At 48.4% G+C, this 27,882-nt stretch overlaps 1 protein-coding gene across 2 annotated transcripts in view; it reads left to right on the top strand.

The window, feature by feature from the left end:
• Positions 1 to 27,882, top strand: part of BRAF (B-Raf proto-oncogene, serine/threonine kinase) — a 62,304-nt gene that overhangs the window by 28,456 nt on the left and 5,966 nt on the right. The window contains exons 6-19 of one of the 2 annotated variants that reach the window (XM_077339859.1): positions 4,814 to 4,962; positions 5,887 to 6,006; positions 8,024 to 8,183; positions 9,189 to 9,225; positions 10,690 to 10,809; positions 14,601 to 14,737; positions 15,982 to 16,099; positions 17,671 to 17,755; positions 18,321 to 18,497; positions 22,714 to 22,760; positions 23,461 to 23,579; positions 24,806 to 24,937; positions 25,395 to 25,529; positions 26,786 to 26,939. In XM_077339859.1, coding sequence (XP_077195974.1) covers positions 4,814 to 4,962; positions 5,887 to 6,006; positions 8,024 to 8,183; positions 9,189 to 9,225; positions 10,690 to 10,809; positions 14,601 to 14,737; positions 15,982 to 16,099; positions 17,671 to 17,755; positions 18,321 to 18,497; positions 22,714 to 22,760; positions 23,461 to 23,579; positions 24,806 to 24,937; positions 25,395 to 25,529; positions 26,786 to 26,939 — 1,690 coding nt within the window. The remainder of the gene's footprint in view (positions 1 to 4,813; positions 4,963 to 5,886; positions 6,007 to 8,023; positions 8,184 to 9,188; positions 9,226 to 10,689; positions 10,810 to 14,600; positions 14,738 to 15,981; positions 16,100 to 17,670; positions 17,756 to 18,320; positions 18,498 to 22,713; positions 22,761 to 23,460; positions 23,580 to 24,805; positions 24,938 to 25,394; positions 25,530 to 26,785; positions 26,940 to 27,882) is intronic. The other variant, XM_077339860.1, reaches the window with a different exon arrangement.

The following is a 27,882-nucleotide window of genomic DNA, read 5'->3' as shown; positions in this document are numbered from 1 at the left end:
GTCTCTACGTATGAGATTTCTGAACATAACAGCTTGTATCGGAGCAATAGTGATTTAATAAAGTGAAGTGCTGCTGTGTTCCAGGGGAATGTGATCAGGAGTCCCTCGCTGGCTCAACAGCCACAGTTAACTGAGGATCCCTGTGTGCAAAGTGGTGCTGAGAGGATCAGTGGCTTTGGAAATAGAACCTATTCCAAGAAAGCTCAAAGAGAGCCAGTTTGGTGTAGTGGTTAGGAGTGCGGACTTCTAATCTGGCATGCTGGGTTCGAATCTGCACTCCCTCACATGCAACCAGCTGGGTGACCTTGGACTCGCCACAGCACTGATAAAGCTGTTCTGACCGAGCAGAAATATCAGGGCTCCCTCAACCTCACCCACCTCACAGGGTGTCTGTTGCGGGGAGAGGAAAGGGAAGGCGACTGTAAGCCGCTTTGAGACTCCTTCAGGTAGAGAAAAGCAGCATATAAGAACTAACGGTGCTGCTACTTCTTCTCCCTTCTCCTTCTCCTTCTCCTTCTTCTTCTTCTATGCAAATTACGTGGATGGCAGATTACCTGGATGGTTCCGGCACAATCTGGATTGCTGTAGACCAAGATTTATTGTGTGATGATGACTGCTCAAAGAGAAATATTTTATTCGCCTTAGTTTCTTAAATTGTATTGGAGCCACTGGAGCTCTGGGGACATAATATTGTAAAAATCCTACATCTCTGGACAAACACACCTTTCAAACATATGTCTATTCATTTCCTTCCCTTTCTCCTCAATCTTTGAAAAATTTAAATACTTATGTAGCTCATATTTGAAAGATTGAAACTGGAAGGATTTGAATACAATGTTTATGTTTTTCTTAACTACTGGCTAGAAGAAGAATTTGAACTGCAATCCAGGGGGTTGTTTTGTATTATCACTTAACTAGTTTCAAAGCCCATTTATAAAAATGGGCCTTGAAAGGGGAGAAGGGGGAAGGGGAAAGGAGCGAGGAGGGTCCCCGGCCGCGGCAGCTTATCTGGTTGTCCGGGCGTGTCCGAAGCTTGCAGAGGCCAGGGCGCTGGGGAGGCACGCAGGGCGCTCCGGACAGCGGAGGAGGCGCGTGCAGCCTTCTTGCGGGGCGCGGCCTCATTAGCCTGACGACGGCGCGCAGCTCGCTCTGCAGCCGGGGGAGATTTCTGAATGTGCTGCCTGAGTTACCGGGCGGCTTGTTGACACAGCCCGGCCTGTCCGTGGCAGCCGGCAGGCGGGGCCGGCTCAGTCCGGCTTTTCCAATTAGCTCCACGGAGGATCGCCTCACGCCCCTTGCTTGGCCTTGGCGGCTCCTGGCAGAGGAGCGGGGGCTCGGGCCGGCTTCTCCAATCAGCTCCCCGGAGGCTCAGCTCATGCCCCTCGCTCGGCCTTTGCGCTTCCTGGCAGCGGAGCGCCTTTGCACAGGGGCAATTTTGTCAATAGAGTAGACCCCCCGAGAAGGACTCGCTCGGGCATTCCGCTTCCTGGCAGGGGAGCGCCGGCTCGGGCCGGCTTTTCGAAGCAGCTCTGCGGAGGCTCGGCTCACGCCCCTCGCTCTGCGCCTTTGCAGAGGGGGAATTTTGTCAATGGAGCCTCCCCCCCCCCCCCCCCGAGAAGGACGCGTTCGGGCTTCCCGTTTTTTGGCAGAGGAGCAGGGGCTCGGGCCGGCTTTTCCAAGCAGCTCTGCGGAGGCTCAGCTCATTCCCCTCGCTCTGCGCCTTTGCAGAGGGGGAATTTTGTCAATGGAGCCTCCCCCCCCCCGAGAAGGACGCGTTCGGGCTTCCCGTTTTTTGGCAGAGGAGCAGGGGCTCGGGCCGGCTTTTCCAAGCAGCTCTGCGGAGGCTCAGCTCATGCCCCTCGCTCTGCGCCTTTGCAGAGGGGGAATTTTGTCAATGGAGCCTCCCCCCCCCCCCGAGAAGGACACGTTCGGGCTTCCCGCTTTTTGGCAGAGGAGCAGGGGCTCGGGCCGGCTTTTCCAAGCAGCTCTGCGGAGGCTCAGCTCATGCCCCTCGCTCTGCGCCTTTGCAGAGGGGGAATTTTGTCAATGGAGCCTCCCCCCCCCCCCCCCCCGAGAAGGACGCGTTCGGGCTTCCCGCTTTTTGGCAGAGGAGCAGGGGCTGGGGCCGGCTTTTCCAAGCAGCTCTGCGGAGGCTCAGCTCATGCCCCTCGCTCGGCCTTTGCGCTTCCTGGCAACGGAGCGCCTTTGCACAGGGGCAATTTTGTCAATAGAGTAGACCCCCGAGAAGGACTCGCTCGGGCATTCCGCTTCCTGGCAGGGGAGCGCCTTTGCAGAGGGGGAATTTTGTCAATGGAGCCTCCCCCCCCCCCCCGAGAAGGACGCGTTCGGGCTTCCCGCTTTTTGGCAGAGGAGCAGGGGCTCGGGCCGGCTTTTCCAAGCAGCTCTGCGGAGGCTCAGCTCATGCCCCTCGCTCTGCGCCTTTGCAGAGGGGGAATTTTGTCAATGGAGCCTCCCCCCCCCCCCCCCGAGAAGGACGCGTTCGGGCTTCGCGCTTTTTGGCAGCGGAGCACCAGCTCGGGCCGGCTTTTTCAAGGAGCTCTGCGGAGGCTCGGCTCACGCCCCTCGCTCTGCGCCTTTGCAGAGGGGGAATTTTGTGAATGGAGCCTCCCCCCCCCCCCCACGAGAAGGAATCGTTCGGGCTTCCCGCTTTTTGGCAGCGGAGCCCTGGCTCGGGCCGGCTTTTCCAAGCAGCTCAGCGGAGGCTCGGCTCACGCCCCTGGAGCAGCCTTGCCGCTTCCTGGCAGCGGAGCGCCTTCGCAGAGGGGCAATTTTGTCAATGGAGTCCACCGCCGAGAAGGAGTCGCTTGGGCGGCGGCCTGAGGCAGCGAGAGGCGCTTCGCGCCTCTCGCCGCGTCAGGCCGCCGGGCAGGGAGCCTCCGGCAGCCGCACTCTGCGCGGCTGCCGGGGGCTCCCTTGCGTCTGGCCTGACACGACGGAGGCGCTTTGCGCCTCCAGCAGCCAAGGGAGCAACTGCGAGCCGCGCTGTGCGCGGCTCGCCGTTGCTGGGGCTGGGAATCGGAGGGACCAATCGGCAGGCGCTGCGCGCCTGCTGATTGATCCCTCCGATTGTCTGTCCGGAGGAAGGGTCCAATCCAGACCCTTCCTCATCACGGACACATCCCGCCCTAGAACCCCTTAGCCTTTTATTTAGTCCGTGGCGCCCGCGGCGCCACGGGCGGTTTAAAGATTTATGCATGTCGCTAGGCATGGTGAGTGCAAAGCTGCAAAGCCTTTATGTAATCAGCAGTAGGGTAACTCCACTTCTGTAAGTGTACATGTATACCTTACTGGATCAAATTCTCTTTTTAGAGTAACTCTTCAAATGGAAAGTCTGTTTTCTAATAGGTAGATCCGCACCATGTTAACTCAGAAATGTCTATTTAGTGTTGGGCACCCTAGTTGAAGAGGGATGTAGACAAACTGGAGCATGTCCAGAGGAGGGCAACAAAGATGGTGAGGGGTTTGGAGACCAAGATATATGAGGAGATAAGTTGGGGGAGCTTGGTCTGTTTAGCCTGGAGAGGAGACGATTGAGAGGGGATCTGATAACCATCTTCAAGTATTTAAAAGGCTGCAATGAAAAGGCTGGAGCAGAGTTGTTCTCTCTTGCCCCGGAGGGACAGACCAGAACCAATGGAATGAAATTAATGCAAAAGAAATCCCGTCTAAACATCAGGAAGAAGTTCCTAACTGTTAGAGCAGTTTCTCAGTGGAACAGGCTTCCTCGAGAGGTGGTGGGTTCTCCATCTTTGGGAATTTTTAAAGAGCCATCTGACAGAGAGGCTGACTCTGTGAAGGTTCAAGGGAGTGGCAGGTTACAGTGGATGAGCAATAGGCTTGTGAGTGTCCTGCATATTGCAGGTGGTTGGACTAGATGACCCCAGGAGGTCCCTTCTAACTCTGTTATTCTATGATTTAATTCCCATTAAATGTACTGAGATTGCAAGCTAAATTTCTTTCATCTGTTCTGTTTTATGGATGTAATTTATGGAATTTTATTGCCCCGAAATCTGCTTCAGCTGGGTTGTTATAACCTTGAAGAAGAGTTGGTTCTTATATGCTGCTTTTCTCTACCCGAAGGAGACTCAAAGTGGCTTATAGTTGCCTTCCCTTTCCTCTCCCCACAACAGACACCCTGTGAGGTGGGTGAGGCTGAGAGGGCCCTGATATCACTGCTCGGTCATACCAGTTTTATCAGTGCCATGGCGAGCCCAAGGTCACCCAGCTGGCTGCATGTGGGGGAGCACAGAATCGAACCCGCATGCCAGATTAGAAGTCCACACTCCTAACCACTACACCAAACTGGCCTGTTGGTTTTTACTTCTGAAGTTGTTTCCTTTTATGAGGTATAATACCATTCAGGAAACTTGAAGCCCAGGCTGCCATTCGGAGAGCCTAAAGGCAAGCACTTAAGTAAAGGAGACACTGAAAGAACTTCTTACTTGTTGAAAATTTGGGTTGCTGCTGTATAAGCATCAAGGTGTGTTTAAGGGTCTCTTTAGGCACCTACATTCACACTAAATGTGAACTACTGCCTTACTGCTCACTGCAGCATTATTCTTCAATGCCTGGCTTTAACTGGTTAAACCTTTTTTTAAAAAGAGCTGTTATCTTAGTGATCACAAGGTCTTCAGAAGGATGCTTTTTGTTTGTGACTAAAAATAGAGTTTTGAAGGAATTTGAACAGGTATTTGTCAAGTGACATTTCAGTGTTATTAAAAACAAGAGGCCTAGTTGTAGACCTGTTTGATCGGTGTGCCTCATGATGATGAGTGCTTCTGTTGTTGTACAGGTACGAAAGACGTTCTTTACTTTAGCATTCTGTGACTTCTGTCGAAAGCTGCTTTTCCAGGGATTCCGCTGTCAGACTTGTGGATATAAATTTCACCAGCGCTGTAGTACAGAGGTGCCATTGATGTGTGTGAATTACGATCAGCTCGAGTAAGTAATCAGATGTGTCTTGTATTTTAATGCTTTGAGAGTGAAGCGGTAGGCTTTTGCAGCTGCAACAGCATTGGAGTGTCCCACGTTAACATAGCAACAGTGACGTTTCCATCTGTACAAAAGAGGAAGTAATTCCACCTGTGCTTCTTGCCTGATAAAGGTGCTCTCCTGCAACTTATCAAATGCAGAGGTTGTACCAGTATAGCACATCTCTACCTCTCTTGGAATTTTATGCAGGGCTAGCCTGATTTTCGTTCGTTCGTTCATTCATGGTTGGTTGATTGAATTTCTTCCACAGCCTCAGAACGTTTAAAGACTCCACCAAGCAGCTCAGCCTCAGGATCCACTGCTTAGCAGACTCTTTCTCCCCTTCTACTGAGGCCGCAGAAAGAGGGGTCTCTCCCCCAGTTTCAGAGGCGTCTATCAAAGCTTCCCAACAACCACCTTTACTACAGCCCATGGCTCACACCCACCCCTTTTCTAGAGCCCATTATATTTTTCCCACAGCGAGTTTTATTTCTAGTAAAAGAAATAGTACAATTTAATGCATATTTGCTTTTCCTGAACTCCTAGACAGGATGGAATATCAATTTGATTAATCAATAAGAATCTGCACATGGTTGATGCTTTAGGCAAGCATAATGTCTAGTGATACTTTGCTACATCGAGAAACAAAGTACTTCCCCAGCCTTACAAGAATCAAGCCCTTCTGAGCAGTGTACAAAGCAACTCTTTGGTCAAGTAATCCAAGTCACTGATTGTGTTCTCTCTCCTAGATATGAGTAATTGTCTTATGATGCTTTTTCTCTCGAGCACCTTCTAGTTGACCTGCTGTTCCTTTTCTCTGACTGTTGTGAAACTGTGTGTGTGGGGGGGGGATGGGTTGCCCAAGTCAACTTTCTCTTTGTTCTTGGCTCACAGCTTGCTGTTTGTCTCCAAGTTCTTCGAACACCACCCAATACCACAGGAGGAAACCTCCTTAGGAGAGACCACCCTGACGTCTGGATCATACCCCTCAGTGGCCCCCTCAGATTCTCCTGGGTATGATCTTAATTCTTACGGCTGTGTCACAATGTATTTTATCATTCTGAGAACGCTTCTGTGGATTAAAATATTGCTTTGCAGCCCTGCCCTGCCCAGCTCTGCTTCATTACCGGAATGAGGCAGTGCGTTGGGTCCTAAAACTTTGAGCGGCAGCATAGCCGATGCAAAACTGGAGCACAGGAAAATCAGCTCCAAAACAGTCCTCAGCCTTCTTGTGTTCTGAGGGCTCAGAGAGAATTTAATTCCTATCCCATCTGGGGCATATTTTTTTTTACTTACATTGTACTTTTTGCAGGCTATACATTTGTTATGATTGCTTCCGCCTGACCCCAACACCCATGAAGTATTTTTCAGGGGGACACGGAGGTGTCTCCAAAACCATCTAATCTGTGGTTTTGAATTTGAGTGCTCTATCCTTGTAACCTGAATAGCCCAATCTTGACATATCTTCTGCAGAAAATGACATCCTTTTTGCCAGGGCCTGTATCCTCTTATCTCCCAAATGACATTTGGCATACTAATCCTGGTTGTGCACCGATTTAGATAGCTCAGTCTCATCAGATCTTGGAAGCCGAGCAAGTTCAGCCCCAGAGTGGGAGACCTCCAATAAATACCATGCTCGTGACACGGAAGCTGGTAACGGCAGCATCTCTGAATGTCTCTTCCCCCTTGAAAACTTCAAGGGAGGTGGCATAAGTCAGCTCTGCCTTGACAGCACTTTTCAACACCACTTGCACCCCCAAGAGGAGGGAAGTATAGCCCCTCCCCCCCATAGACTGGACATCACCAGAAAATCCCCCCCTGTGGGGATGGCTATGGCGATGGCTGCTATTATAGGGTGTGGATGGGGGGGAGTGGGGAGGTTCATAGAGTGGTTTTTGCTGCCATTATGGTTTTATAGTTTTCTAGGTATTTTATGTGGGTTTTAAATTCTATTGTAAACCACCACGAGCCGGCAGGGTCCAGGAGTGGCGGTTAATAAATATAAACATAAATCAATAAAATAAATGAAAACAGGCTGTAGTCTACAGAAGGCTAGAGAGGGATGCACACAACCATCTTTTGTCATCTTTGCTCCGTTTTCTCAAAGGTGGCCGCAGAATGGGTTGGGTGCTTGCTTGAGCACTAGGCTTGGAATCATCCTCTCACTCACCTGTTGCTCGCTTCAGCTTATCATGGCTCTTCTCAAAAAGGACTTCCCTTTTATTCAGTGTGCCTTGGCCAGCCGCTCCCTCCCTCCCACATGCACCACTGGCGTGGTGGATGCAGCATTTGCACAGCTTGATATGGCAGAGTGACTGTTTTGTCCACCCCCAGATGTGGGTTCAGATACGTACCTCCAGATGTGATCCATTTTTATCCCACTGTGCAGTAGATTCCACCAATCACTACCTGGTGGGATTGCCTTCAAGCTGTTGTCTGATGGGGCCCGTATGCACAGGTCTCCAGGCCAGTCTTTTCGTAAGTGGGACAGTCATTGTTAAAAGCGTGGTCTTAAAAGTCCTAAAGTTCTTCCCTTCTGACGTTTCTTCTGTATAGCTCCATTAATAGAAAAGCAATTAAAATAGTCAGCCACGTGGCAGAAGAAACTGGGCTCCTGGTTGAACTCTTAGTGGCCTAAAAGACTGAAATGTTTGTTAAGCACTGGGAAGGAAAGACCTTATATCGATGAGTATGTTTGACATCGTTCTGTTGGTGCCCAAATCGGCACTCTTCATTTTAACAGCAGGAGAAATCTATTTAGCACATTAACCGAATTTCGCACTCCGAAGTTTGAGAGTAGCAACCCCAGAACTACTGTTCCTATCTGTTATGTTAAAAACCAGCCTTAGCTGGGCCTGCCTTCTTTGTGGACCTTAATTGGTGCCATGATGCAACGTGCCCTCGCTTGCCTCCCCAAATAATCACTAGAAACCAGGGAAATGGTTTGGGTGGAAGCCTCTTCCGTGGAGTCACAGGAGATCCCTGCAACCGTTAACCCTCCATTGTTATTTTAATGTGTTGATTTCCTTAGCCCAGCGATTCTCCCTAGTCCGTCTCCTTCAAAATCCATTCCAATACCCCAGCCATTCCGTCCAGCAGACGAAGACCATCGGAATCAGTTTGGTCAACGCGATCGCTCCTCATCTGCCCCCAACGTGCACATCAACACCATAGAACCTGTCAACATTGATGTAAGTTCGGCCTCAGCTTGGTCTTTATCATGAGGGTTAGCGGTTTCCCTTTCCTTGGTTGCATAAGTCGGGGGGGGGGGATGACAGCATCCTGCCTATCAAATCTGTTCTGTCGGCTTGTGCAGCACAGCCTTGCTTGGTTTTCTGGAGTCCCCACCCCCTTTCAAGGTTAGTGTGGTGGGGTGGGAAGGCAGGAGCAGTTCTTTCACCGTGAAGCCTCAGGACTGAAACTGAGCTGGCTCAGCCCAGTAAAACACCCGGATGCGGGAGTCATGGATGATGATGATGATGTCATCCGTTCAGTCGTGTCCGACCCTCAGCGATTCTATAGGAAAGTTTTCACCAATCGTTTCTGTCAATGACCGCCTCTTTTAGTTGGTTCAAGGTCATCCCTGTATCTGCTTTGATCGTGTCGAGCCAGTGGAGCCATGTATAGCCTTCTTCAAAATGTATATGAGCTTCTGTTTCTTTTTCATAGAGTCCAGGGGGAATCTCCTGGCTTTCTCGGGTGCCACCCCACAATGTTCCCAGAAACTGAGTTAACTGTACCATCTCTATTTTGCTTGATAGCTCTCTGTTATTTAAAAGTCCAGTAATGGAAACTGGCCCATAAGCTAACATCTCTCTCAGCTAAATAATATTGCTATGGGACGTTTATTTTCCTTGTACTTCCAATTGGAATCTTAATTTCATCACCACCATGACCACCACCTCTGCTTTTTGAGAATAATGTTTTTGGCAGTATTGGATAGTGCAGGACTTAACCCAAACATGATTCACCTTATCCTTATTTGATCATGCCCTTAGCTTGTCAAGCTGACCCTGTAGGCTCACAGGTCCTGAGAAACTGGCAGCAAAGAGTTTTGTATCTCACAAAGCCTGCTGCCTGCATGTAATTCTTAACTGAACAAAAACCACTCTTGTATTTATCCTCTGTTGAAATACTGACCAGTCGTGCAAGCAATGCATGAATAAGATGCATACAGTTTTGTTTTTGGTTTGTAGGAATTCATGAGAGATCAAGGGCTGCGAGGAGAGGGAGGTAAGTGACTTTGTTCTCTTTGTGTACAGAATTCAGCGCTTCCCGTCCCACCCCAATAAAATACAGACACAGAGAGAAATGTAAACAGAGCAGTGAAATGTAGCGGCCCTTGCTTGTCCGTGACATTTTGCATTTGTCCTATCACTTTCAGCAGCTCGTGTTTCATTACAAGGGCTTGCAGGAGGGAAGGGTGGAGAATATCATGCAAAGTGGTAGCCAGTGTTCTTTTTAACAGACAAGACACCTCCTGGAGGTAATAGACCTTCAGTTTTATCTCCCCTTTGGTCCTAAAAAGCCAGAACACATCACCATACTGCTCTGACGCACGTCATGGACTCCTTTTTTGGGTCTGTCAGCCAATGAGCCCTGGAAAGATCTGCTTCTCGTTGTTCTTATAACGTTGGGGCACTCCAAGGAAATCCCTCTGGTATTCAAAGCCATGACAATTGGAGGCTTAATGCGTGTTACTTCTGAGAAAGAAGTGGGCATTCCAAGCTACTCACGATTTCATATGACACCCATCCCCTTCTCCATAGTGACGCATTCGCCAGCCCTTCCTTGGTGTTTTTAGGTGTGGGTGGGTGGCGTACCGGACATTCCCGTGGGCTAAAAATCAGCTTTGACGCGACAGCTTGTGAATGTGTTGTGCTCTTAGCGGTGATGAACTTTGGTAGTGAGGTGCAGGCTATATGCTCATTTTCTTTATTTCCACCACATGATACACCTGCCCATGGCTGTTGCTACTGCTGCAAGATCCGTTCAGGTTAGACCCCCCCCTCCAATGCTAGCTGGCTGCCAGGCACCATGAAAGCTTTGACTTGGCTCTTCATCACTTGGGACCTGCCTAGGATTTCCCCCATGCAATGCAGGAAAGCATGCCTTAATCAGCTGCCCTTCTTGCTTTCCATGGCTTCCTTTAAAAACAAAAATCATTTGCAATTCAGGGCTTCAGTAACGTCGATGACTTCGCTGTCCCGTACCTTGTTTCATTTTAGCCATAATTTTTAATTTCCCACCCCACCCTGTTAACGTCTTAACAAGCTGGCTACTACTTTGCAGGCTTAAGATCTACAGCCCCAGCGTGCAACCAGAAACCAACCCCCCCCCCCCTCCCACAGTTAATATGTTGCCCATTTTAACTCTTGTATGTCTGGGGAGCTGTGGTTTTTTTGAACGGTTTTGCTCATTCTGTCCCAACATTTAAATGTTGTGTACTTTTGTGTCAGTTTACAACTCTGGTCCATAAGCTCTGTGCTGAGCACCCGATAATATTCCCACTCACTTAAAAGTGTTTTATCTCTTAAGAAAAGTGGGAATGAGGGGGGGGGAGGGCCCCTCCCCTGGAAGGTCAGAAACTTATCTGTGCCTAGGAGTCGAAGCATCTTTAGTTATGTCCCATGACTTTCATTTCTTCTGTGTGTCTGTCTTCCTGTCTCTGCCTGCCCGTCTCTTTCTCTCTAACAGCCCCTATGAACCAGCTGATGCGCTGCCTTCGGAAATACCAATCCCGGACTCCCAGTCCCCTCCTCCATTCTGTCCCCAGTGAGATAGTGTTTGATTTTGAGCCTGGCCCAGTTTTCAGAGGTAGTTGGGCTCTTCTTTCTTGTTTTCACCCAAATCAAACTAAATAAAACCACAGATGCTGTTTGTGCTTCACCCTCACAGCGTGTGTATGTAAGTGTGTGTGTTTTATCAAGACACTGCCATTTTTTTTCCTTTCTCTCTCTCTCTCTTTTTTTCTTTCTTTTTTTTTCTTTGCTTGGCCTGGCTGGAATGCTTTGAGCGTGCTTCTCACCCATTTTCACTCTCTCGCCGTTATTAAACCCGCATATCATTCCGTGTTGGGCATCTGTCATGAGGCTCCTAGAGCGACACGTTGTTGTACAGCCAAGGTTTCCGTGCTGCCTTTGTTTTTTAAAAGTGTCACGCTTGTCCAAGGGGGTCTTGGCCGCAGTGAAAGCAAGAGTAGGAGATGGAGTCTGCACATCCTTAATAGCTATGCCGGGTGTTAAGTGCTCCAGGGGGGTTTCCATGTGGTTAGGACTGCCAGCTTACCATGGGCAGGGGGTGGGGTGGGGAATCTTTGGAGGTTTGTAAACAGAGGCTGGATAGCCATCTGACAGAGAGGCTGATTCTGTGAAGGCTCAAGGGGGTGGCAGGTTACAGTGGATGAGTGATAGGGTTGTGAGTGTCCTATATAGTGCAGGGGGTTGGACTGGATGACCCAGGAGGTCCCTTCCAACTCAATGATTCTATGGATGTTCAGGCTGATCTGCAGTGATCAACTGGCTGAAACATTTCATAGCACAGGGATAGGAATCCTCACCTGCCTTGGGAAGCAAATCAGTGTGCCGCTTAAAAGTCACAGGAGCAAAAAGCCAGTACAGAAATTGCCTATTCCACTGGGCATTCCAGCAGAACTACGTCGTGTGTTCTGTCGGGCATGATCCGTGCCAAATTTCCTTGCCTGTCAGTGTTAACTTAATGCTGATACGTTTCCTAACATCCCCCCCCCACCTTCTGTCTGACTGCTGCTGCAAAGTACGAACCGTTCCACTGGCAACTTTATTTACATGGTTAATGACTTGCTATACAGTTTATCTCAGTGGCTGAGCCGTAGAGGCCAGTGGTCTGCATGCTAATGGAGCTTCTTGCAGTGCTCCAAAGGCTTGAACTGAAGCCAAGATCAAGTTTGTTTACTAACACGCAAGATTTTTTCCACTTTGGCTTATTAGCACTGTGGATCTGTGGGGGTTAGTACACAAATTATCTTAATGTTTAAAAAAAACCCCCAAAACCTAAAGGCTACCATAGATAAGTGAACTTTCAAGTCATGTTGTGAAGTGGGCTAAGCCAGGGGTAGTCAACCTGTGGTCCTCCAGATGTTCATGGATTACAATTCCCATGAGCCCCTGCCAGCAAAGGCTTCAGCGTGAACTGGTGACAATGGAGGAAGCAGGGCTTCTAATAAATTAATGAGAGCGTTGGCCTACAGTGCTCTTGTTGCATTATTACTGAGCTCAGCAGTAAGTTGGCAGCCCAGTATTCTCCTGCTGATTTTCGAAGAAGGTTGCTGCACTGTCAACAACAAATGCAATATACGATTTCCCTGCTGAAAGGGTTAGAACACTAACTTAAGCTAGCCCTCAGCCAGCCACCATTTTGTGTGAGCTGTGTCTTTCAGTCCTTTGATGCATCCAGATTTTTTCAACGTAGCATTTGAAACCCTCACAGAGTGTTATCTGGAAATGCTGAAATGGGAGGAAGTTTTCAGTCCTGGCCTCAGCCTGGTGGAACTCTCTGCCCAATGAGATCAGGGCCCTGCGAGACCTCAATCATTCCCGCAGGCACTACGAGCCAGAGCTGTTCCAGCAGACCTGTGTTTGAGGCCAGGGATAATATCAAGAAGATACTGGCCTCCCTGTTTGGACGTCCAACCTCAGGCAATGGTACAAGAGAGGCAGCTTGGTGTAGTCGTTAGGAGTGCAGGCTTCTAATCTGGTGAGCCGGATTTGACTCTGTGCTCTCCCACATGCAGCCAGCTGGGTGACCTTGGGCTCACCACAGCACTGAGAAAGCTGTTCTGACAGAGCAGTAATATCGGCTTTGTCAGCCTCACCTACCTCACAGGGTGTCTGCTGTGGGGAGAGGAAAGGAAAGGTGATTGTAAGCCACTTTGAGACTCCTTCGGGTAGAGAAAAGACCCAACTCTTCTTATTCCAGTTCAGTTCAGTAATCCATTTAATGCCCTATCTAAAAAGAGGGGAGGCCATAGATTTTATAATTCGGTTGGTGGTATTTCAAAACTATATCTAACTCTTGTGTATTTTAACCTGTCGCAAGTCTCCACGAGCCCCTTGTGGGGAAACCTAAAGATGAATAAACAAATGTAGACTCCCAAGTTGTAGGAAGTTGGGAAGACTGGATTGCTGAGGTTACCAAGACCGGCCCAGGGCTTCACTGTAGAAGCCAAAGGAGCTGGGCTTCCCTCCTGCTTAGTATGATCCAGCAGTGGCATTCTCGTGAGGAAGTGCCAAAGACCCCTTGGCAGCTGAAATCAGACAGAAAGAAACTGAGTGACCGCTGAAACCATGGGTGCCAATGTGAACCCTTTAGGAGCAAGCAGAGTGCCTCAGACAGAGGCTGTCTGTGTCCCATCGAAGGTGTAGGAGACATAAAGAGCTCCACATCTTCCAAGCAGGTCTTTTTGCACAAGGGAATCCTGGACATTCTACCCCCCCCCCCCCCACCAACCATCTCTGAGCTGCAAATCTGAACTGTTGCTATTCCAGCTTCTACATTTTTGGGCTTGTAACCTCATGTCGTTCCTGTCTCGTGAACAGCACCCCTGTTTAACACAGCCTCTGCTTTCTCAAAGGTTTTGGCGGTTGAGGTAATACTAGAAAGCTTCTCCCGGTTGCTTTTTGCTTTTACGGCAACCCAGGACTCCTCAATGAAGCCGAGGAGCATGCAGCGTCCCATTTCGCTGCGAATAATTTCTCTGAAATGTGACGGCATCCTGGGCCAAAAGACAAGAGTGGCATCTCTTGTTTCCATATGCTGCCTGCAAAATCCTTTTCCCCCCACAGAGTTTAAAAGGCAGCAGCTGGAATTAGATCCTTTTGTTATAGTAGCACCAAAAAACTACATCGGCCAAGGCCTGTTTTGGGAATTTATCTCTTTGTATTATTGATAGTTTTATTGATACAGCTTTGAGAGTGGTTTGCCAGGCAGCATTGGCAGCGGCTGACCAAGGGAAAAAAAATACACGCACACATACAACCCCCCGGCCTCCACAGAACTAGCTTGCGGGTTCTTCGGATCCTGGCTTATTTTTTGTGCTGTTTTTAAATCAGAGCTCAAGTCCGAGTTAGCGTGCCCCCGTTTTGTCAGAACACTGTAGGGGCAGTGACAGCTAAATTAATTGCATTGGCTTCCTTTTTTTCCTGCTCAGAGAGACAGTGGTTACAGGCAAGTGGTTAAGTGTGCAGAAGTCGCATTGGTTTCAGTGGGTTTGGAGCCTGCTTGGCTTCCTCTGCAGGGTGCCCAGTGTCCTTTCAGGAATTCAAGGAACTAGTGGAGGTTGCATAGTGTGCAGTGATGGGTTGGTGCTTTTTGACTTTCTCTGTCATCCCATGAACGAAAAGCGCAATCCTAACCTCACATACGTCAGTAGAGAACTCATGATACAAATAAGTGTGTTAGGGCTGCACCAGAAGTATGCGTTTTAAATGCACTTTTAAATGAATGTTGACATCGTTAGATGCTTATAAGTTTGGAAATAGAATATCTTGAAGCCATAAGCTCTGCTTTTAGTATTGTCTGAAGCCCAGTTGTGTTTTGGTTTCTTCCTTTCTTTTAAATCTCGATGGTAGGTTCAACCACAGGTCTTTCTGCTACGCCGCCTGCTTCGCTACCCGGATCTCTCACCAATGTGAAAGCATTACAGAAATCCCCAGGCCCTCAACGAGAGAGGAAATCCTCCTCATCTTCGGAAGATCGGACTCGGATGGTAAGATCAAGCTTCATTATTGTTTAATAACATTTAGAGGCCCAGTGCAGATGTTAATCCTGGCCTGAGCCGCTAGTTTTGCCTAGATCAGGGGTAGTCAAACTGCGGCCCACCAGATGTCAATGGACTACAATTCCCTTGATAAGGATTTAGGGAGTGTCTCCCCTGCCCCCCGGTGTTAGTTTGTTGAAAACCATTGATGTTCTCATCCTTAGTTTTCAACCTGGTTTGGTACCTGTTCATTTGCTGGCAGGGACTCATGGGAATTGTAGTCCATGGACATCTGGAGGGCCACAGTTTGACTATCCCTGACCTAGATGACCAGGAGCACCCTGCCAGTTCATGCAGTTCTTCCCACCTCCCTCTTGCATGCCTGAATTCCCTCCCACATACACACAGCCTTTCATTTTGGAGACAGTTGTGTTTGTAGACAGCAGCTTGGAGCTAACCATGGTTAGCACATCCATGGTTAGCACATGGTTGGAGCTAACCATGGTTAGCACATCCCAGCGCAAATGTAAGGCTCACTACACGAGGAGAAAGTACACGGCAGGCCACATCAGACGTCACCATAAGCTCCAAATGAACTCTGATTCAGCCTAAATGACTGCTTGTTGCCATGCTCCTGCATCCTCCTCCTCCTACATCCTTGCTGTACAATGTCCCAGTTCTATCAAACCAGTACACCATGGATGCCGAGGTGCCTCGGTGAATCAGAATTGCTTTCTCCACACAAGCCAGGGTTCAGTTTAACTCCCGCTGAGAAAGAACGAGTGAGAGGCGCATGAGAAACTGCAGCCCGCTGTGTCCACACCTGTTGCTTAATCGCAGCTTGTTGTGACATCAGGATGTGGCTGCAATCTTCGTTAAGGCCCATTATGCGCGGAGTGGAAAGTCTGCATTCGGGGTGGAATGGCGGTGGCTAAAATCACCAATTATGCACGCCGTAGGCGGCAACCGGGCGCAGAGTCAAAGTATGCCGCCGAAAAAGCCGCGTTAGCGAGATGCGGAAGAAAGTGGAGCTTCCCGGGACCAGGGTGCAACCAGAAGCAGCTCTGGAGTATCCGCGTGCATAATCGGATGCTCTGGGTTTTGCTGCCGTTGCGTTCCGTCCCGTGCGTAAGTGGTTCGCTTAGCTTCTTCCTCCTCCTCGTTCTCCATGCCACCATTTCAGCGGCCATGCATAACAGGCCAAAGAGAAGATGTGCTTATGATTGCCTCACTAATCCTGCGTTCCTTTGCAGAAAACCCTTGGCCGACGAGACTCGAGTGACGACTGGGAGATACCAGATGGCCAGATCACAGTTGGACAAAGGATAGGCTCTGGGTCTTTTGGGACAGTCTATAAAGGAAAGTGGCATGGTATGTGCCTATGCACCCAAATGTATTTTCTTTGAAGTGTAAGAGGCAGTGTTTTAAGAATTATGTTTTTCCCTAGTGTTTTGGGGTTTTTTTGAGCTGTAGACAGCATGTGATATCAGAGCCATGGCAAATTAAGCAGATGTCTGATATTAGTCAGTGACTTAAGAGACTTAATTCTAGGCTAAGTATGCCAAAGTCTGTGCTAGGTATAAACAGCATCAAGAAGTTCCCGTGTAATGGTCAACCATGAACGTGAAAATTATAGATTTAACTAGGAAGCTGTAATAAATTTTCTGAAATTAAAATTCAGAACAAAGTTGCTTGAAGAGTCTTGACTTTTATGGGAGAAATATGCATACATTTCTATCAAGAGCTTCCCCAGTGCAAAGAATAATCACTAAAGACCATAATAATCACTAAAGTCTATGCACTGACATTCAGTGTGGTCATCACCCCAATTTAAACTCGTATTCTTGATGACCCAGGATCTTCAGAGGCCCAGAACACAGGTTCTTTTGCGATCAGATGAGTCAGATTTATAATTTTCAAGTTTATTGTTGACCGTTACATAGGAGCTTCTTGTTCTTTTTATACCTGGAACTGTATGCTCCTTTAATTTCACTGAAGGTTTGTATTAGAGCATCTTTCAGAGTAAAATGCAAGGGTCCACAAATTGTGCTCAAGCTTAGTAGCCAGCCTTATTTTCTACTAGCCAGCAGAAAAATTCGGTCCTGTCACAATATAAACAAAATTGATGCACTTATTGAACCTACATTGTATCTATCTTATGGCTTTCACGTTCCCTGTAAACAGCCCCGAGCTGCAAGGGAAGGGTGATATATAAATTGAACGAACGAACAATGAATGAATGAGCAAATGAATGAAATCACCACCACCCTCCCCAGCAGGCACATCTCTAGAACTTCAGCAAAGCATAATGGTGGGAATCTAAAGAACATGTTTTCCTTGTTCAGCACATCCAGAAAGACTCTGGCTGTATGTTCTTGAACTTTTGTTGGCCCACTCACGCCATGTGTCAAATGACTTCTGAAACTGAGGAGATGCTGAAAAACCAATTTGTGTATAGCATGAGAGTGACATTCAGAGGAGAAAAATCTACATCTTGGTGGGCGTGCTCAAGCCCTGCGGTTGCACCTACAGTGTTGCTTTGGACGCTGGTCTGTGTATGTTGTGCATTGAGATTTTATCAAACACTTGCACACTGCACTGCACACAAATGGTTTAGCCTAACTTCCATATTGCACTGTTGTATACTAGCAGTATTGTATGACTTAACGGGTGAACTTTTGTGGGGAGTCAGTGTGGTGTAGTGATAAGAACGTGCTGATCCCTGTGCTGCCATGGAGCTGATTGGGTGACCGTGGACCAATCACATTCAGTCTCACCTGTCTCAAAGGGTTGTTGGGAGGGTAAGCAAGGACATGAGAGGGTAAGCAAGGACAATGCTGTCTTGAGGACAAGGATGAAAAACAAAAAACCTGTGCTTTCTTTGATCAGTTGAGCAGTATGTATACAGCTGTGTTTTTCTTTTTTTCGGATTGCTTTTGAAGGTGATGTGGCAGTGAAAATGTTGAATGTTACAGCCCCCACCCCTCAGCAGTTACAGGCCTTTAAAAATGAAGTAGGAGTGCTCAGGTAAGATTGTATGAATTGGGTGTTACTGACATACAGCTACAACTTAATTGCAGAAGCTGTTGATTTCAAGCTTCCCCCCCAGAACGTTGTCTCTTCCAGTTATTCTACTGAAAAGTGGCTTGTGTTTTCCTGTTGTGATTGTGCTGCGACGGTTCTTATCCATATAGGTTTTCCTATGCAGCAAGTGAACACTGGGGAACACTATATAGTCACCTCCCTCCCCACACACAAACCCTTTAAAGGAAGAATGCAAAATCTATTCGGCACCATGCTCACCACTGCCTCTGCCTTCACTGCCTCTGACTTCCTCTCACACATCCTCATTACTGGCACAAATCTCACACTGTCTTTGCCTTCACTGACCCGATCCTGTCCTAGCCTGCCCTTTTTATTCATCCCTTAACATCCTCTTCAGCACTGGCCGGTTTCGTGTCCCTTGTGAGCACTCTCAGGCGGTCCCTGGCAATTCCCCTGGTCCTGTTTCAGTAGAACGCATTACCCTCTCGGGTTGCGCCTGTTCACCAGAATCCTTCAGTGCTCTTAAATCCTTCCCTTGTTCCTGCAGGAAAACACGGCATGTCAATATATTACTTTTCATGGGTTATTCAACCAAACCACAGTTGGCTATAGTTACACAGTGGTGTGAAGGTTCCAGCCTTTATCACCATCTGCACATCATCGAGACCAAATTTGAGATGATCAAGCTGATCGACATTGCACGGCAAACGGCACAAGGCATGGAGTAAGTGTCTCAGGAGCTATTGGTTGGGCGGGGTGGGGGAGGAGGGACGACTTTGCGGTGGTTCTTGACACTGGCCTCTCTGACATGTATGGTGTTAATTTGTCAACTTCCGTAATAGGCGTAGCCTTAGCAGGTGTGGGGAAATATTAAGTCAGTTTTGAAGGGGGGGGGGGGGAAACATGCTGCAAAATATAATTCTGGCTGCAGAGGGGAGCTTTTTGCCTTGCAGTCTGGCTGCAATTGCATACCCAGAGGTATCTCACCAAGCTTTGGAAAATCCGTGCAGAAATTTTATTTATTTAGAAAAGGCATATGATGCCTCTCCTGAGACTTGCTCAAGGCAGCTCACAAGGGTTGAGAGAATGCCATAAGAATGATCAATAAATAACCAATACATTGTCAAACCCAGAACCCTTCAATTAAAAGCCTGGTTAAAAAAATAAATGTTTGGCCTGTGCCTTAAAGGACAACTAGGCACCAGGCGAGCCTGAAGGGGAAGGGCATTCCAAGGACGTGCCACCACTGAAAAAGCCCTGTCTCTGTTTGCCACCCACCTCACCTCTGCAGGCGGAGGCACAGAGAGCAGGGCTTGGGAAGAGGATCATAACTGGCGGGCTGGACAATACGGGAGGAGGCGGTCCTTCAAGTATCTTGGCCCCAAGGTGTTTAGGGCCTTAAAGGTAAGTACTTTGAGCTGTGCCCTGGAAGTAGATGGGCTGCCAGTGCAGATTCTTTTCAGCACAGGGATGCTATGATCCCTGTATCCAGCCCCCAGCAAATGCAGAGTTGCTCCATTTCGGGCTACATGAAGTTTCCAGACAGTTTTCCTGGGTAGCCCCATATAGAATGCATTACAGTGGCCTAACACAGATCTGTTCACAGCATGGATTACTGTGCCCAGATTGCACTTTTAAAGGAATGGACATAGCTGGCATATCAGCCAAAGCAAGTGGAAGAGTCCCGAGCCACCAACTTGTAGCCTGGGATCCAACAGCACCTCCTCCCCCAAACTTGCTGGGGGAGTGTGACCACTTTCAGGACAAGGCTACTCCTCAATTGGTGAAGAACTTTGATCAACAGCAATATTCAGACTTGCTGGTATTGAAGGTCAGTTTATTGGCCCTCGTCCAGCTGTCCAGGGCTTCCACAGACTCCTCCTGAGTCAGCTGTTAAAAAGAAATAGAGCTGGGCGTTGTCTGCATATTTATGGTCCTTCGCTCCAAATCCCTGGACAGTCTTCCTCAGCACATTCATATAGGTGTTAAACATCACGGGGGAGAAGACAGACTTATGTGGGACTCCACAGTATAACTGCCTCAGGGCCAAGCAGCGACCATCCTCTCTCCCCCCCCCCCCCGTGCCACCTCTGGAATCAACTGACCAAGTAAGGTGGGAAACCTGAAGGCCCAGCCAATCTCTCCAAAAGGATATCACGGTGGATGGTATCCGAAGCTACCCAAAGACCCAGGAGGATCAAGCTGGGTGCCACTCCGGTCTCTTCTCTGGTGAAGATCATCAAGTTGAAGCAGCCAAGGCGGTTCCCATCCTGAAACCAAGCCTGAATCTGGATTAACTGGCATCTAAACAGTCCACCCCCTCCGAGACCCCCTGACGCCGTATTGCAGTGACTTGCTCAGGCACCTTGCCGAGAAGAGGAACGTTGCCACCATGCAGGAGGGGTTCTTGTTTTCTAGGTCAGTCGGGTCCAGAAATGCCTGTTCAGCCATCTGTTCCAAAGCAACTGGAATGACTCCCTCCTGCAGAGAGGTGTTTTATTTCCTCCCAGACCCACTTGGCCAACTCGGTCTGGCTCACTGCTGTCATCTGAAAACGGCCAAGGCTTGAGTCTAAATGCGTGGTGCGTTTTCTGCTTCTCAGCACCTTTTCTGCTTCATCACACCTCACCAGTAGATGTCTTTCAGTACAACCAGGACCAGACTGCATTCTCCAGCAGAATACTGAGATGAATTGAGTCAGTTATGGCCTCTCAAAGCACGGCGAATGAACGATTTTATTTGCCAACCACATTGTGAAAGAGACCCAGTAGACTCCTGTGTTTTTCAGGCCTTCACCTTTAGGATGCCCTGGAAGCTGTGAAGTCCTGTATTGCCCCGGGCGTTTTTCACCTATTAAAGCACTTTGGAAGCTAAATTATCCATTGGGGGGTTGCATTCCTTTTCATTTAAGCAGCGCCTTCATATAATCGCATTTTAATCTCTTGAAGTAAAAAAGCAAGTGAGATTATTGTCTCATTAGAAAAGGCTTTTAACTCAATGTAAAGGCAAAGGTGAGAGAGAGAGAAAGCAGGCAGTCTCAACAGACTCCTTTTATTGTGTCATCTCTGAGACCAGCCGGCAATCAGAAATGAGTTTTTGTAGACTTAGAAGTCAGCTGATGAATATCTTCAGCTTCTCTCTGGAGTCCAACATTGTCCTTATATCCCCAAGGAAAATACACCAATGGATCCCCCCCCCCCTTTGTTCCTGCCCTAAAACCTGTGTCTCCCAAAATGCTATATTTGAAGTTCATCTTTTAGAAATAACGAGACTGTAGATCAAATGATCGCCACCGCTTCTTCAAAACAGAATATTTGGTAACATAGAAAATGACAAAAAGGCCTGCCTGCAATACCCCTTCATAGTGTTAAAAATATCTTTGTTATTAAGTCTGATGATACCTTCTTTGAAAAACACAGTGCGGTGGAAGTGTCATGGTTGTCTCCTTGTGGGAAGGGCCTTCAAGTCGTAGCTGCCTTATGGAGGCCTGGTAGGGTTTTCAAGGCAGGCGACATTGAGGGGGCTTGCCATTGCCTGACCCTGAATTTACTGGGTTGCCCCCCAACCGAATCAGAGCCAGGGCCAGCCCTGCTTAGCTTCCGGGAGATTGTGAGGTCAAGGGCTCACCCCTGCATTGAAATATGCCCAATTGCAAAATGAAGTTGGACGTGAAAAAGCCAGTTAGAAAGCCTCTTCCTTAACAAAGTAATGTTGCACTGCCTGTTTAGAGCAGGGGTAGTCAAACTGCGGCCCTCCAGATGTCCATGGAATGCTGGCAGGGGGCTCCTGGGAATTGTAGTCCATGGACATCTGGAGGGCCGCAGTTTGACTACCCCTGGTTTAGAGTCTAAGCATAGGTTTCCTTGACAAAGTAACATTCTTCCATACGTTGCCTCAGCACCTTGCACACGAATGTATTTAAAGATGCTGTTTTGTTTATTTTTTTAAACTGTCGATTGCTGGAATGACCTTGCCCTAGCACTCTCTGGAGCTGGCTGCACATTGTGCTAGTTTGCAACCATCCGCCATTTTGTCTCAGCATATTGGCGATATGCATGACTAATTAGATGTATCTGGGCAACAGTAGTGGGAAATAATTTTTTGGCTCATTTCCCCCCAATCAAGATTAAACATCGGGGAGGAGGATTTTAGGGGAAGCTCACAAATCTTTCACTGGCACAAGTCGCACATCTACCACATTCCCCCTCTCACCTAACATGGCCTCCATGCTGTCCTTTGGATCGAGTGTGGCTGCAGACTAGTGCAGCTGTAACATCAGCCTGGTGAGTGCAGTCTTTCCGTTCCTAGAAGAAGAGCTGTTTTTTTTATACCCCGCTTTTCACTACCTAAAGAAGTCCCAAAGCGGCTTACAAAACACCTTGTCCTCCCTCTCCCCACACTGGGCACCCTTTAAGGTAGGTGGGATTGAGAAAACTCTGATAGAACTGCTCTGCGAGAACAGTTCTAACAGAACTGTGACTAGCTCAAGGGCACCCAGTTGGCTGTATGCAGAGGAGTGGGATATCAAACTCAGTTTGCCAGATTAGGGACCACCACTCTTATACGTCGAAGCTGCATATGTGGGTGAGTGTGCATGAAATGGTGGGTCAGCAGTGCATCACAAGATTAGAGGGACTGGATGCTGTCAAACTGCAAGTGTCACTTGGGCTAAGAAGTAGAAAGCCACTTTGAAAGTTAGCGTGACTTTGCAGTTCAGACTAGGCACCTGGACTTAAAACAGGTCTACTCAGAAGCCAGCTGGGTTGACTGCCGTGCCGTGCCCTTCCCAGTTAAGTGTGCATAAGCATGAAAGTGCTTTCAACGTCTCTGACCCTGAATGTGTGGGTCCTGTCCACTGCCTCCTCCCATGTGTTCCCTTTACGATTGCTGAGGGTCATCAGGCCAGATGACTCATCCACTAATATTCTCTTGTTTTCCAGTTACTTGCACGCAAAGTCCATCATCCACAGAGACCTCAAGAGTAATAGTATCCTTTTCTAGAAGACTGCCTTTGTTACTCTTCCTACCCCTTCCTCAGAAGCCTGGAAGCAATTCTCTGGTGTGCTGCATACGCAGTGGTTGTGTGTAATTTGCACCCAGTTCCAGCTTTGTTCACACATAAAACAGATCCCCATGTGTGACAGTTTGCTTCAAAACGTAACAAGGGATATGTGCTTGTGTTGCTCTCTATTGAAAATAATAAACCACATCTGCATTCTCATTAAATCTAGCAAACAGCATTCTCATTAAATCTAGCAAACAGTACATGCATGGGGCTCCTTTGCTGGATCCGGGTTAATGTGCTTTATAGAGAATGATGATGGCATCAAGACACAGGTAAACGTTGAATTGGCTCAAAGCAGATCCAGGCTCCATAGCTGTCCTTTGATATTATTCACAAGACACATTTTTCCGCTCCCTCTCAGACCAGCACCCGAGACGTCCAAAGCATTTACCACCTTCCTCGGGCTGGAAGGATTTCTGGATGTAGCTGCTTTAACGCAGCCTTTGCACCTGCTGGTAGGAAAGTTGTCCATATGCCTGCTTGGAATCCAGATGCAGCGATAGCGCTGGAACGTCGTCTGATGATCCAGGGCAGCTGACTGGCAGGCATTCCGCTGACAGCATTCATTCTGTCAAGGGATGGCTGTGGCTCTCGGTTTTTCCTTTACCCCTCTCCTCTTCAGATATATTTCTTCACGAAGACCTCACGGTAAAAATAGGTGACTTTGGCCTAGCAACAGTGAAGTCCCGGTGGAGTGGGTCTCATCAGTTTGAGCAGCTATCTGGATCAATTCTCTGGATGGTAAATAAAGGCTGAAAAGGCTCCTGCCAAAATACTTTTGCTGGCTTTGCAGCCAGATGTGTACCACCTGTCTGGGATTCAAGCTTATACCCTGGCTGGGTTTATCCTGAGCCTTGTTTGTGATCGACTGAAACAGTGTGTTGCACCTGAGCGTGCTGCTGGCCTTATATACACAGGAGGCCTTTGTTTGGGAAGCTTGTCTATGGAAAGTATTGGACATTTCCATCTTATTCCCACCCAGTCTGGGGTGTCTCATCTACCGCCTTTTACAGCAAGCTCTAGAAAGTGGAAGGAACATTCCCACCACTATAAATCTTTTATTGAAAGCAGTATGTCAATCTAAGCAACTTGGGAAGCTGTTGTATAACTTGGACTTGTATTAGAAGTATAGACGAGGGGTGTGCACAGGGCAACAAATTGTTACTTTTTGGATTCAGACCGAATCGATTCAGCTGAATCACCGGTGCGCATTCAGATGATTTGGATTCAGCCGAATCAGTTCAGTGCCATTAAAGTCAATGGGAAATTTTCCCTTTTCCACGATTCTGTGGCCTGGGGAAGGTGGTGGGTTGAGGTAGAGGCACCAGATTTGTAGTGTAGCTGCTAGAGCCTCTCCTTAAAAAGAACCCCCAAGTTTCAAAAAGATTGGACCAAGGGGTCCAATTCAGTGTCCCCCATCTGACCTTCATTGTTTCCTATGGTTGGGGGGGGGGAGGCAAGAACAGAGGGTCTTGCCCCCCCTCCCCCCCAGATAACAACGAAGGTTGGATTGGGACACCCCCTTTATGTGCTACTAGAATTGGACTCCCTGGTCCAATCTTTTTGAAACTTTGGGGTTCTTTTGAGGAGAGGTTTCAACAGTTATGCTGCAAATTTGTTGCCACTACCTTAAACCCCCACCCTATACCACAGAGCAGAGGACAAGGCAAAATTTCCCATTGACTTTAATGGCTGCTTGAGCTATAATGGAGCAGCCAAATTTGGAGCAGTACCAATTGAAAGTACAAGGATGAGTGATTTGGCTTGGATAAGGCCAGAAAAAAGCCCAGAATCAGCACTGTGTAGCCACAATAGAATGAGACCTTAGAACTGAGAAGGGTTCAGAGCTTGCATGAATTCTTGTGGAGGGGGAAGGATTCCATGGTTGTTCTTGGCAGTGCAAGGCATGGGAAAGCAGCCTGGTTTTGCTAGTGAGCAAGGGAGACCGTTCCTTTTCTCCATTGCAGGCCCCAGAGGTAATACGGATGCAGGATAAAAACCCATATAGCTTTCAGTCGGACGTATATGCATTCGGGATTGTTCTCTACGAGCTGATGACTGGGCAGTTACCGTATTCAAACATCAACAACAGGGACCAGGTAAGGCCAGCGTGACTTTCGGTAGACTTGGATTTTTCTGATAGTACTGAGTTGTGCTCTGGCATTCTCATCCGCATTGAGCCTTGGACAAGGCATATAGCCTCTGCCTCTTACGGCCTCAGCAGAATCATTAGATTAAAATGCCTCCCGTATGTTGCCTGGTGTGTGTACATCTATTTCGTTTAAACCCTGCCTGCCTGTCTTCGCGATGGGGCCCAGAGTAGTTTGTGTCATTCTCATCCCCTCCGTTTTATCCTCGCAACAATTGAGGTTGGGGAGGGAGGTTGTGAATGTGTGGCTGATCCGGGGGGGGGAGGGGGGGACGACCCTGTGTGGATCCCGATCTGCCTGAAAAGTCTTGCTTGCTTTAAACTGAGTTCCATCCTTCCACCCATCTCGCGACGTAAGATCCAGACCTTTCTGCTTGAATTTTGCTCCTTCCCCCTCTCTCACAAAGATCATTTTCATGGTGGGGCGAGGATACCTCTCTCCAGACCTCAGCAAAGTGCGCAGCAACTGTCCCAAAGCTATGAAGAGGCTCATGGCAGAGTGCTTGAAAAAGAAACGGGACGAAAGGCATCTCTTCCCACAGGTAAGGAGGACTGACCTTCGAGTGTGCAAGACCCAAGGGGGTTGGAGCACTTGGCCTAGACATGACAGCCCTCATTTTAGGACAGGAAGAAAGGGCTGGCAGATAGCAGCTGAAATGACTTCGTATTTCTGAGAAAAAATAAACCTCACTTTAGCTGAGTACGCAAGCATCTTGCTCGCCCATGTCGTTTTGTAGAGCAGGGTGGGGGTGGGGGATATGCGCTATTGAATCGGTTGGGAACAACAGAATTACGGTCTGTACCAAGACAGCTGGCAGCTCAGGGATTAGAGAAGCACTCTCGCCTGTGGTTTCTTCTGTGTAACTATCTAAGTGTGAGTGTGATTTGGTTAGAAAGACGAAGTCCTAGCAGCACTGGTCCTTGCTGCATCCATCTAGGGGAGTGATCTGTAGTCTTTGCAGACCTGAGACCCCCAACCCAAGATACCCCATGTCTGCCTCCCCCCCCCCATTCTCTTCCTACTCCTCCTTCCTGAGTGTTGCCTAGAGAAAATGAAACCTGTGGTCACGATGCAACTGAGCAGCCAAGGACCAGCGGACCAGGAGGTCTGTCCATGTGCTGATGGAAAGGACATCCTGCCTTACAGCACAGTTTCAGATGCACCAAAGCTTGTTTGAGAAGGGCAGGGTTCTACAAACACGTTCAGCCATTAAAACTTCGGGATTGCTTGGAATTTATTTGACATCATTGTTTTGGTGGCTCAATTGCAGTGTCGTCTTTCCCCTGCTTTAAGCAACAGTCTAATTTTTGCAGCTTCCCTCAGTTATGACTCTTTTTTTGGGGGGGGGGAGGGATACATGGACACAAACACACATGACACTGCTGAATCATACTGTGGATTCCTCAAGGCCAGGATTGTCGACTAAGTCTGGCAGCAGCTCTCCAGGTGTTCTTTTCCCTAACCCTCACCTGTAATCTGATCCTTTCAACTGGAGATGTCAGGGATTGAACCTGGCTGCATGTCAAGCGGATACTCGACCTCTGAGCCCTTGGGAGAGGTGCAGTGGGGGGAAACAAGGAGTCACATTTTCCTCTTCCCCGCTGTCACAGAGGAGGTGTAATTCCTAAAGATCAGCTTCTCCTAGCATGTCTTCCCCAGGCTTCCCAAGGGGATTTGCAAGCGGCCTGCTGCACACCTTTGGTATCTCCTAAGCCAGGATCAATCAGTTCCCTGTTTTGTGCCGTGCTCTCCTCACTCCGCAACACTAGGTGTTTCTTCTTTTCTCTTTGTCTCTAGATCCTCGCCTCCATTGAGCTGCTGGCCCGGTCGTTGCCAAAAATTCACCGCAGTGCATCTGAGCCCTCCTTGAACCGGGCTGGCTTCCAGACAGAGGATTTCAGTCTGTATGCTTGCGCTTCTCCAAAAACGCCCATTCAGGCAGGGGGATACGGTGCGTTTCCCGTACACTGAAAAAAAAAAAGAAGTTGAAAAGCATGCGCCTGCGTGTTGACGTGCCCCCCGTGCGTGCGCCTATGTCTCAGATTGCGACCAGCCTGTCTTCTCTTTCCCTTGTCCTTTTTCTGTTTGAAAGGTGCACTGGCTCCGTCAGGACTCTCTGAACGCCGAGATCCCCGTGTTCCCAGGACGGCATCTGTTGCTGGCAACGGATACCCTGGGGAATTTTTAATCACAAAAAGGGTTGAAAGAGGGGGGAGGTCATTGGAAAGGACACCCTCCCTCCCCCCACATTCCCGTCCGGGTCCTAGGTCAAGTTTCTTTTGAGCCATCTTTGCTACATTGATGAATTTTGGTTTTTCGATGGCTCGGTAGCTGGCTGCCTTTTAGTCTGTCTGCTTCCGTGTGTGTGTGTGTGTGCGCATGTGTGTGTCATTTTCACGCCGTGGCAACCATTCTGGCTCTTCCGTCAGCAGCGTCTCTGAGGATGCTTGAAGATGAGGCGAAAGAGCTTAGGGCCGAGAAGAGCTACACATGTTCAGCTGAGCAAAGAGGAACGGTCTGTGCAGAAAGCGCAGACTTGGCCAGCAAGCAGCTTGCTTTTTCAGCTCCCTGTGCGTGGGGAAGAGAGCGTTTCCTTGGAGCTAGGAAAAACCTTCTCCAGTTGGTTGGGGCCATTGTTGTTGTTTTGTTGTTGTTGTTGTTTTTGCCTAAGAGTTCTGTCATGTTCTTGCTTCAAGCCTTTTTCTCTTCGAAAGAATCGCTGGATATCTGGCTTTGCACCAGCCTACTGCAGGCCCGTTCATCAGCATCCCCTCGACCAAGCAGGCTAGGAGGGGGAGACTTTCAGACCAAAACTGTCCTGTCTTATAGAGCCAGAAGCACAGCTGCTGTGCATTAAAACCGTGATGCCCATAATGGGGAAAACAGTCTTGTTA

This window comes from Paroedura picta, chromosome 5 (assembly GCF_049243985.1).
Source record: "Paroedura picta isolate Pp20150507F chromosome 5, Ppicta_v3.0, whole genome shotgun sequence".
In the NCBI taxonomy this organism is placed as follows: Eukaryota; Metazoa; Chordata; class Lepidosauria; order Squamata; family Gekkonidae; genus Paroedura; species Paroedura picta.
Note: the sequence above shows the minus strand (reverse complement) of the source record. Positions and strands in the feature narration are given on the sequence as shown.